We start from the raw sequence: 12,275 nt of genomic DNA on the forward strand, positions 1-12,275 counted from the left end.
AGGTATATAGAACAGGAGTTTGGCTTGTGAACTATACTCACCTGACACCTGGTCTGAACTCTAGAGCAATTCCTGGTCTTGGTCCCAATGGACCTGTTGCCCCACACCTGTTTTCTTGCTTTTCCTGAAGTCCTGGCTCCCTAATAGTCTAATCAAGGAAGTTTACCTTAGCTTCATGCTACTGGTGGGGTCGATGAGTGTCCAGTACAAGCCATGACATGTAGAGAGCATGGCAGAGATGCCACCAAGGAAAGGAAACATTTTCTGTAACTGGCCCCAAATCTTGGGAGCTCAGGGGCACCCTGGTCACTATGAATTTAATGTTCCACATTGATGGAAATTGAACATTTGTTTGATTTTTCCAGAACTAAATAACATTAAAAGTTATCTGTGCAGGGTTGTTTTCTTTGAGAATGAGGATTTTTTTAAAAAAAATAGTAATGATGACAGTCAAGACATCCAAATGAATGTAATTTTTTTTAAGTTGTTGGTGGACCTATTTATTTATTTATTTATTGTGCTGCTGAGAATCAAACCCAGTGCCTCATACATGCTAGGCAAGTGTTCCACCACTAAGCTACAACCCCAGCCCTGTAATTTGTTTTTAAAGCATGTAATTCTTTGCATAGTTCAGATAACACAATAGTGAAAGTGCAGGCAGCAGGATTATTTCATGTTTATCAGGAGTCACCCATCAGAGTATTTCATGTTCTACAGGACTGTTGTGTTCACAGGCCTACAAGTCTTCAAGCACCCACTTTGGTCCCTGCTAATTACAAATAAGTGAGGAAAGTACAAGTCTCCTACATACAGTAGGCACACCTCAATGCTTCCCCAGGATGTTTAGGAAATGGGGAACTCAGTCCATAAGGATGCTCAACCACTGTCAGGGTTTTCCAGGATAAGGCTGAGTTATCTTTCCACTCACACCCTGTCAGGGATCTGTAAAGAACCCCCTGTCATATTCCAGTTAAAAAGAAAGCCAGACAAGAATGTGGGGGGAAAGGCACACTCATACATTTCTGGTGGGACTGCAAATTAATTGGTGCAACCAATCTGGAAAGCAGTATGGAGTATTCCTTGGAAAACTTGGAATGGAGCCACCATTTGACCCAGCTATCCCACTTCTCGGTTTATACCCAAAGGACTTAAAAACAGCATACCACAGGAATACAGCCACATCAATGTTTATAACAGCATGATTCATAATTGCTAAATTGTGGAAGCAACATAGATGCCTTTCAGTAGATGAATGAATAAAGAAACTGTGGTATATATACACGATAGAACATTACTCAGCATTAAAAGAGAATAAAATCATGGCATTTGCAGGTAAATGGATGCAGTTGGAGAATATCAAGCTAAGTGAAGTAAGCCAATCCCAAAAAGAGAACTGTCAAATGTTTTCTCTGATATGTGGATGCTGACCCATAATGGGGATGGGGGTGCATGGGAGGAATGGAGAAACTTTAGATAGGGCAAAGGGAAGGAAGAGGAAGGGAGGTGGCATGGGGGTAGGAAAGATGGTGGAATGAGATAGACATCATTACCCCAAGTACAAGTATGAAGTCATAAATGGTGTGACTCTATCTTGTGAACAACCAGTCATGATAAGTTGTGCTCTATATGCATCCTATGAATTGAAATACATTCTGCTGTCATATATAACAAATTAGAATACATAAATAAATTTAAAGTAAAAAATTAAAAGAGAGAGAACACCAGAGGAATGAGAAGTTGTGCAAAAAAATAAAAACTATTCCAAAGTCCTACTAGTTTAACCAAACTTTATCCCAGCTCAGTTCATGTGTCAAAGGGGAACACACAGCCAACTAAATCTCAGCTCTGCAACTCACCAAGACTTGGAAGAACTGAATTCACATCAATTTTCTGGCATGGTTTCCACACGTGCAAAATAATAATAGGAAGCAGTGCCTGGGGGAGGGAGACTCTGATTTTAATGTAATTCTTTATCTTAATATGTATTCAAAAATACTAATTTTCCATTTTGGTTGTGGTCTTTTTAAAATCAATTTATACAAGTTTTACAAGAGTGAATGTTAAAATACTAAGCAAATATAATAGAGCTGGAGAGTGGATTTTTATATGTTAATATCTAGGAAGGGAGAATATAAATGACCTTGGTTTAGGAAACCCTGGACTAGATGACCTTTACCTAATGCCCACCGTCTGAAATTCCATGGTTATTGTTTACTCATGTGTGAATAAACTAAAATATTATAAGGTCTTTATAGCAAATAACAGGACTTAGACAAAAAATAAAAAGTGAACATGATAGAACCAGATGCTGTGCGGGGACCTGCTGGGAAGCAGCAGGGGGAGTGTCACTGTGTCTCACCTCTTCCTTGCAGTTATCTAGCGCTCAGTGGTCTCCAGCAAGTTCTAAAAGGGCCGTCAGCAGCTTCCCCACCAGGTCAGTCTGCATGAAGCTTTTAACACTTTCCCACTGTCAAAGCCTTCCATTATCATGCTTCATGAGATGGGAACAAAGTGAATACCAGAACTAGCTATCCATATATGTCCCTCTACTTATCAAGGGAAAAACAGAAAAGAAAGAGAGTACCCACGGCATGCCAGCACCTGCGCTTTGTATTCTAGAGACAGAATCCAGTCTTTGGTACTTGTTCTTGGTTCTACAAATGGGTACACAATATTGGGAGACTGTGTGAGTGGACAGTTAGAGCTAAGACCAAAGAAATGACACTCCCAGGATTGTCATGCAAAGTCGTGACCCTGCCAATTATTAGCCATTCTTCTCTAATTAAGGTCCATAATCTCTCTTCTAAAAGCCTCAGGGACTATAATGTTTTGGAATTCAGAACTTCTGTGATTATAAAAATAACAGAAAGTCAAAGGTGGTTTCCTGAGATTGTAGAAAAGGGAAGACAGGGAGTTGTTTAATGGGTACAGTTTCTAGTTTACAAAAGGAAAAGAGTTTTAGAGATAGCTTGCACAACAATGTGACTGTGGTTATCATCACTGAGATTCACACTTAAAAACAGCCAAGATGGCAAATTCTATTAACATATGTTTTTTGCCACAATTTTTAAAAATTCATTAGAGACTGCGGTATTCTTCTGAAATCAAACTCTTACATAATTCTGCAGAAAAATGTACAACCAGTCTTACTAACTGGGATAAATAAAAACATCAAAACCAGCTTCACATCAATTCCAGTCATATTTTGCCACCAAATGAGTTTGCCAAATTCTTGCTTGTAGTCAGACTTTTGGTCTTCAAGGGGCTCTGGAATTTAGGATTGGAGCTCAGAAATTGTGAATCTGTACCTCCCTCTGACCCAGCCCACTTCACCTTTGTGTGACATTTTCATTATCCACAGTAGGCAGAGGAGAAAACACAAAGAGGAAGTAACAGGAGTAGGAAAACAATCACCCAAGGTCAGCCTGCTAGTCTGGGTTCAAATGAGCCTGAGTCTCCCACAAAGACTTTGCCTTGAACCCAGGTTAGAGTGGACACAGACATGCTCACACAGCCATGGAATGCTCAAGAGGTCTCTTGTGGTTTGAAGAAAGAATCCCAGAGGATTCATCCCAACACGAGTGCCAGTGGAAGGTGTGCGGGAAGGGGCCACCTGAGGGTGGGATGATGGACCTGCTGTCTCCTCAGCCCCTGGGAAGTGTCATTCTCCAGCAACGAGTGTGTGTAGGAAAACTCACTGCTTTGACCCCATAACAACTGTCCTTTGATCTGGTTAAAGAATAGACCTTTTTCAAGCAGGTAGACTTTGGCCCCCTTCTCTCCAAGACTGACAGCAGCTTTTGACTGGGCTTTTCCCCAGAGATGAAGGTATGCAAATGAAGTGTCTCTATTCCTTCTGCATGTGCCCAAGAGATCCAAGGGCAAAGGAGACCCAATAAGGAAAAAACTTCTGGCTCTCAGCTCTCATGTCTCCAGTCTTCTGCTCTGTGCTTTGGTGAGGAATGGCCCTGAGTTGCAGACAGTATATCAAAAGCTATCTTCATACCTGACGTAGGTCATTTTTCACGTCAGGCACTGACCTGCCAAGGAAGGATGGAGCCAGTCCTCAGGACCTCTGTGCTGCTGACCCCTCTGGGAAGAAGTGCTCAAGGGCAAAGGCAGAAGCTCCAGAGGAGCTGGTGATGAGGGCTGGCTCCCAGCCAAAAGTCTTTTGAGGGGATGGAGTGGGGACAAGGTGGCATCAGACCATGAGCTCCTTTCTTTCTGCTGTTCTCCAGGAGTGTGGTGGGAGGGGTGGCAAGGTGCTGGTCAGCTGCTGGTGGGTTGACAGTGGCACTATTCTTAGCATAACTTCTCTAAGGAAAAGTTGTTTTTTTCCTAAAGGATTTGGACGGTCCCTTCCCAGTTAGATTAAACAAAGAATTCCTCTTTCAACTAGAGAATACATCAGGATCTCAACATGGTATATATTAAAAGAACAGAAAGAACTTCCATAAACCACCAAGTCATCACAGCTGAGCAAACCTTTGCCTCCTGCAGCCAACAGTGTATGGGTGTTTAAATATGCATGCACACCCCACGCACCACACACACACACACACACACACACACACATGCTGTGCACACACACAAGCACACACATGCAAAAATATGACCACATACATAAGCACACACTCATAAACACACACAAACATACTCATAAACATGCATGGGCAAACATACACCACACACAGAAATACACACACATAAATACATACACCACACGTATAAACACACACCAAACACATAAGCACACACACAAACACACACACACAAACATCCATACACACCATTGGGGCTTAATTTAGTTAAAATACTATTAAAATGACAACCCCACTGTATCTGACTACTCAAAAACCTATACAAAGTCTTTTTAACCAAATAACCAGATTTCAAGAGAAATTGAGTGTGTGTGTGTGTGTGTGTGTGTAACAATCTGACGCCAAGATAAAGATCAGTATCCTAGATAAGTCAGTTTCCACTCTGGCTGCAATGTCATGATCCTCTCCTCCACACCAAGTATTAGGGCTCTGGGGTCCAGATTCAGGCTCTGGAACAGCCACCTCCTCCCTTTGATGCTCTGACCCATGATGACGGACCAGAAACACCCACTAACTAGTGACTCTGAGGCTCTGCTGCCTCCGCTTGAGGTCCTGGCTGGCCTTTCTAGGTCAGGGATACAGTGCAGGGAGCAGCGGCCTGTGCTCAAAAGTCTTGGGTCCAGCTGTTTGGGATGGGGCCAGGGTGCAAAGGGAGCAGAAGGCCAGGGAAATAAGAGCACCTGGGAGTCAGACACAGGGCTCCTGGAAACACGGGTGCGGTCTCTGCCTTTAGGTAAAGATGTCTTAAGAGCATTAGCACGTACAATCCCACATGACAGTTTTTAAACCACACTGGTATGACTGAAGGACGTCAAGATTGTTTCTAGGTGCTGCAGAGTACAAATAGAAAGAGACTCACAACTTAAACGAGTTAAGAGAATTCACAAAGATCGTCCAAACCCTTCCACAGAATGAGGAGGAAATGGAGACAGGGACGCTTGCCCAAGTTGGGAGTGACAGAGATGGCACTAGACACTGTTCTCCTGATTTCTAGTCCATTTCTCTCTCAACTCCACCATGGACAAAGGAAAATTTTAAATTCACGTGCCTATATAAGACAGACTAAAAATAATGGTTACATAATTAGAATTGCTTTTCATCTACAGCTAATTACATAGCAATCTCAGGCATATTATTAATACCTGTCACATCACTTAAATTTTTTGCAAGTAAAGCAACTCTAATCCCAGGCCAGCTTCTTAAGCTGTAGAACACGGTACAAAATGAAAATGCCCCTGGACTATCTGCTCTCCTCTTGAAAGAGAGGCCACTCCTTGGCTTGCAGAAACCTGCCTCTCTCTGTTCCTCACAAGTTCTCTGTTCCTCGAATGTTCCTCCAGCAAACATTTACCCCTAATGCATATGACAGTGTCCAGATTTCCTCCTCTTAGAAGGTCACGATCACAATGGATTAGGCTTCACCTTCATGACTGCATTTTAATTTAATTATCTTTTTAAGGCTCTATCTTCAAATATAGTCATATTCTAAGGTTCTGGGGGTTAAGACTTTAAGATATGAATTTTAGGGAGGCACAGTTCAGCTCCTAATAGTCATTATTCCTCAAATCCTGTAAATTCCACAGAAGTGAGCTCAGGAAAAATGACTCCCAAACAATCTATGCCTCCTTTTAAAAGGCTTACTACAGGAGAGCCATCCTCAACCCTCCTGGTGTGTCAGGTTCCTCTGTATACACCCACAGCATGTCACAATGTTCATAGATATGATTTTTATAATTTTAAAGTTCTTTTCCCAGTAGACAGCAAGTTCATGAGGGTAAGTTCCAACTTGACATATTTAAAGCTATGTCCCTTGGTTTCTGGCCCATAGAAAGCACCAAGTTAACATTTCTTGAAGGAAGAGAAGGTCAATCTACCATACACAAACCAATGTAAACAAAATTCTAGAACCTTCTAATCTTGGTCCCATTGGCCCAGAAACTACCCTAGGGATCCACTTCTCTGATTTTGCAAGAGAAGATTAAAGGATAAGGTACATTGATAATTACCTCAAATATTTGATTTTAGATCTAACAAGTAAACTTTTTTCCCCATAAAGAAACAATTTTATGGTTATTTATGAGATTTCCAGCTGCTGCACAGGAATGGGATGTGTGGGGGTGGAAATATTTTCCAAATACTGACATAAATCAAGCTGTGTGACAAATACACAAACATTAATTGCTACCACAAAAACACACTGTCCTTGCCTCCAAGACTCAAAATGATCTTGCAGTGCTTAGTCCTATGTCCAGGTAAGACCAATGTCCACTCACATTTGTAGCATCCCATTGCAAATCACTCAATCAACAAACATTAACCTGGACTTCATACTTAGAATATGAAGATGAGTCTAATAGCATTATGCTAAAATCTTTTTAAAAAAAGAAATTAAGTCATATTAATAAAGGTCATACTGTGAAATTCCTGGAAACTTTCTATGTATCAAATAAAATTAAGAGAAGTGCCAGATTTGGGGATAAAATAATTGAGATATCTTCTTTCTTGAAGTGTACTTCAAAGTAAGAATGCTTTACACATGGTAAAGATGATTTTTTAAATATAATCACAGTGATTCACACAACATCAATTGACCTAAGCATAAAGTGTACTTTAATATTGGCCAATGACATAACTGCTGTCAGTCAGTTCCATCATCTCTGCAGGGTAACATGACAAAGGACGGTGCAATTATCTGGAACAGCAAGACCATGTACAATTCACTCTACCAAGATTTTCAAATTCCAAATGCCATGTATTGTTTCACAAGCATGGTGGAGATTCTTGACTATCTAGCTATCATTTAAGCATTATTCTCTTAGGAAGAAGGATGGTCCCAAACAACTCACACTTCCTCAATATCTAGAAAAGGCACATTTCTTTTTCCTTTCTGTCAGTGGTGGACCAGAAGCCAGTGTACACTTGCTTCATCTTCTTGGCTACCACTTCCGCCGCGTCAGTGTCCTGTCAGTGAGTCACTGAGTTCCTAGTTCCTGCTTTGCACCTAACACTATGCTGTACAATGTTGGGTTGGAGGGAGCCTCTACTCAACAGGCATGTGATCAGGCTGGAGAAACAAGACTTATATTCAAGGAATAAGAAAAGAAGAAATATAAGGCAGTAAAAAGCCTGAGCTACCATGGAATCCTGGCTTGCTCTGACACAAACTAACTTGATTCCACTGAAAATCCACTGCCTTCCCTAAGGGACAACCACTTCTTTAGTGGAGGAAGACGTCACTAGGTGCTCTGAAAGGTCCTTCCAGCACAGCAGATCAATTCTGACACTGGTTCTGGGAAAGTAGAAGAGAGTGCCTTCCAGGAAATGTGTAGAAAAATGCACAACAAATAGCTCATTGGCAGGTTGGATGAGCCACCGAAAGTTCTGTAGAAGTGCAAAGTCATAAGATTGGCCTAGAAGCACAATAAGAACTAGTACGACAAGCACAGTAATTGTGGTGTTGTGTGTGAGCTCATGGGGACTGTGGCATTTATGAACCCCACTCTTTCTCTATTCATCCCTTTTTTTAATGACTAAATATTAGCTAGCCCCAATCCATTTCTAATCATCTTACCTCAACAGGACAGTTACAGGAGAGAGCCGTGTTTAAGGAGGATGGATGAGGAATTAATGCAATTCACGGAGCAACTATGTAGTCAAATTCTCCCCCAGCCTTAGTAACAGTCACATTGGCAACCTACATCTGGGGGATTTCCTCTAAAAGGTATCAAATCACATGCACAACATGCTCTCCATCACCCCAGTGTGTAATATGAATTGGGCAACAATCCAGGTGACAGTGGCAGTGACAGAGAGTCCTAAAATTCCCATGGAGATTATTATCTGGATTGGTTCCTTTGGCAATGAGATCAGCAGATGATGAATCTCTTCTTTAAGCACTTACTAGATGATTTGTACAGGAAGTCCTTTAATTTAAAAAGTAGTTGACATCACTTGCTAATGAATGATAACTGTGTGATTAGGTGCCCAGAAAACACTACAGACATTAGAGACTCAAGTTTCTTATTGCGTACACATACTGCTAAGGTTATAGAAGAAATTCCCAGAAAAGTTGCTATCAAGTGTAGGAAAAGTGGGGGATGTTGGTCTGTAGAGCAGTCACTTGTCCCCTTGTCCATCCCTTCTCCTGTTTGCAATGTCATCCTGGCTCCCTCACTCCTCTGTCATCTCCCTGTTTTCCCTTTGAAGTCCGTGTTCCAAATTGTTAAGAAATAAAGGGATGTTACTTTACTTCTCTTGTTAACTGCCATTGTGGCATTGTTTACTTTTCCTTCTGAAGAAAGGAAATATGGAATACTTAAGGAAATGTCTCAATTTCCCATAGCCCTTTATTCATAGCTTACTATTTCCTGCACATTAAAGAGAATGTGGGTTTCCAAGGAAATAACTTGGGTCAGTTTATCTCTGAAAGCTCCGTTAACTACTTAGGACAAGACAGAGAAGGGCAGAACAGATCATATCCAGGGCACAAGGGTAGGGGACAGAGCTCAACAAACACCAGGCAGAACACAACACAACACAGACAGAAGCATCTCTGCAGAATTCATTATCTAATAATGTGTTGACAAGTTTTTCATTGTCCCTCCATTCATCATTGTCAGTATCATCAAACATTTAAATCTGCTTTCCACATGCAGGTGTGATGAGCTGTCTGGTAATATTACCCACTAATGTATTTAATGCTGTTAACATTGATTATGGAGTCTTTAAGCTAGATATCCTCTAGATGTTCAGAAAAGTTGTATTTTTAAAACCAATATACTGTTATGAATGTCTTATATGAATCTCACCAACTAATGGAAAAAGGATATAGAAGAGCCTTTTTCCCGCTTCCCATTAACAATATAAAGAAACTTGAGCATAGAGAAATGAAATAATTTACACAAGGCTCATACTTTCTGGCAGCAGAATAGAGAGCAGGTAATGGGCTTAAATAAAAAGAGGTCAATCAAAAGAGCCAACTCTTCAACCTGTGAAGATGTTTAAGTCACAATACCCTTTAATCCGCAGGCTGGCTCCTTTGTCTCTTGAACTCTCTGCCTCCGGTAAACGATGTGTGGGTAGGCACCCTCAGCCACTGGATGCTTTTTAACAGGCTCAATGAAAAAGTCTCCATGTGGTAGATGGAAAAATCCAGTCTGAAAATACATTCAATAAGAAGATTTAATTGAGTCAATTCTAGGCAAAGAAAATTAGTATATTAGGACAGGAAGAACAGGCAAGGCCCACAGTGGTATCAAATAATTTCAATAAAATAGCTGAAAACAGACTGCATGCAGTGCTGAGATTCGGTTCCATTTTGACCGTGAATCAGAGGCCAGGCACAGGAGGAGAATGTGGGCCTGTCACTAATGAGACTCATTTGTTCCATGGAAACAAAGCGGAAGTCCAGGACTCCTCAGAGATGGCTGGACCTAGGGTCCCTTTTTGTACTGTTATCAACCCAATACTGATGTCTTTGAAGAAAAAATCAACAACAAAACCATCAAGATAAAGGGCTAACTGGATTTCTTTAGACTTGAATTTGGGACTTGAATTTTCTTTGTGCAAAAGAAACAGATGGGACTTCATTTGAGGAAAGAGTAACGATTTTGTGGATCATATGAAGAAGAATGCCTGAGAGCCAAATATTTTCCTGCAAATGGCTCCCGTCCATCTACACTCCTTTCACAGGCTAAGCCTGTGTACACACAAGGAATCTCTTCAGCCTCAATATTTCTCAGAAGCTGAATGGAGACCTGGGAGAGCTGGCGACCTGCCAGTACAGGGCGTGCAGGAGACCTGCTCATGTGCAAGTGGGGCTGCTGACCCAGGCCCCCACATGTGCTGAGGAGAAGGGAACACAGGCAGGAAAAGACACTGCTGTTGGGGGAAGAGTGGGGGGGGGGGGCGTTTCCCAGCTGAGCTCTGCACCTCCTCCCTCTTCTAACACACAAAGAGTTCTGTACATCTGGTGCCCAGGTGGCCTTGGTTTATTGGTCTCTTCTTGGCATACAGGAGCCAGGTCATGCTGGAAGAAATCATCTGTGGTTTGATTACAAAGAAAGGCCTGGCTCCACACTTTCCCTGAAGCACACGGCCCAAGAAAATCACCTTCCTCTGTTACCAGGTTTGGCTCTGAGTAAAAGGAGGCACTTCCCAGCCCAGTTTTTCTTGCAATCTGTTCACTTCTCATATACCCCCAAAGAAAAATGGAAGTGAAATTGAGAAAGTATGAATTCACTGAGGACTTGTACTCTGTATTCAGAAGAACCCAGGCAGAATGAGATCACCTCCTTTATTGTCTACTCTTCTCCCTTCCAGTATCCACTAGTCTTAACAAACCGCTAACTCTCTTTTGGAAATAAAACAACCTAACTGTTTAAATAAGTTATAAATATCTGTGAATGCTTTCTAAGGCAAGCCTCTAAAAGCTGTTTTAAAGAAATTTTATTTTGTAGCATAGTGAGAGATAGACAAACCATAACTGTAAATACCCATAAGTCTTTCGTGAAGGGAACATGAATGTGAAGAAACGGTACATTACACGAGGTGCCATGGTGCACACCTGTGATTCCAGCAACTCAGGAGGCTGAAGCAGGATGATTGCAAGTTTGAGACCAGCCTTAGCAACTTAGCAAGACCCTGTCTCAAAACTGGAAAAAAAAAGAACTGAGAATGTAGCTCAGTACCCTTGAGTTCAACCCCCTGTCCCCCTGTCAAAAAAGAAAAAGAAAAGGAACACTACCAGTAACGAACTGACTCCATGTTCTTCTTCCCAATTAAAAATATCCCCCAAGATTAACTATTATCCTGATTTCTAATAAAAATAAATTAGTTTTAAGCCTATTCTTTTTATAACATGCATTATTTGATGCAAAAGAAAAAAAGTCTACTAATTCATTTCAAGTGTGGAGGGCTAGCCAATGGAAAGGATCTTGTTATGGTGAGTAACTTTCTCAAGGCCTATTAAATCACTCTTTTTTTTTTTTTTTTAAGAAAGAGAGAGAGAGACAGAGAGAGAATTTTTTTAATATTTATTTTTCAGTTCTCAGCGGACACAACATCTTTGTTTGTATGTGGTGCTGAGGATCGAACCCGGGCAGCATGCATGCCAGGCGAGCGTGCCACCGCTTGAGCCACATCCCCAGCCCCTTAAATCACTCTTGAAATTGCTTCAGTAGATAAGTGGCAAACGCAGGTGGTAAGACAGTGCAAAGGTGCCCTGGTGCATGACATCTGATCACCACTGCTCTCTCCTAAGGAAGGGTGATGAGGGACTGTCACATATTCCTCAGGACACTCTCAAGACTGAGAATAAATGCCCACAACCCCTCTTCCCTCCCCTCAACTTGTATCAAAGTGTTAGTCATCTTAATTTCTCTGACATTAAACTTCAGTTAGTAACAGTGATTTGGGGCTCAGGGAGAGACTAGCAATGTCTTAGAAGAAATTACTGAATAGGATGCTTTAAAGTCACAGAGCCTAGAAAAAGGTGACCTAACCTATGCTGTTGTGCCTTCAGGAGTACCACAAGTAAAACCTAGCAGGCTGAAGGTTAAGAACTCGTGGTATTATAGAACTAGTGATATATATATATATATATATATATATATATATATATATATATATAAACGGCACCCTTGGAGTTGCACAGTGGAATTATGTTGCCCAAAC

At 41.3% G+C, this 12,275-nt stretch overlaps 1 protein-coding gene across 3 annotated transcripts in view; it reads right to left on the minus strand.

Annotated features, from left to right (window-relative positions):
* Adamts12 (ADAM metallopeptidase with thrombospondin type 1 motif 12) overlaps positions 1-12,275 on the minus strand; it is a 299,954-nt gene that overhangs the window by 181,157 nt on the left and 106,522 nt on the right. For all 3 annotated transcript variants that reach the window (XM_071612648.1, XM_071612646.1, XM_071612647.1), the window contains one exon: positions 9,616-9,757. In XM_071612648.1, coding sequence (XP_071468749.1) covers positions 9,616-9,757 — 142 coding nt within the window. The remainder of the gene's footprint in view (positions 1-9,615; positions 9,758-12,275) is intronic.

Source organism: Marmota flaviventris, chromosome 5 (assembly GCF_047511675.1).
Source record: "Marmota flaviventris isolate mMarFla1 chromosome 5, mMarFla1.hap1, whole genome shotgun sequence".
Classification (NCBI taxonomy): domain Eukaryota; kingdom Metazoa; phylum Chordata; class Mammalia; order Rodentia; family Sciuridae; genus Marmota; species Marmota flaviventris.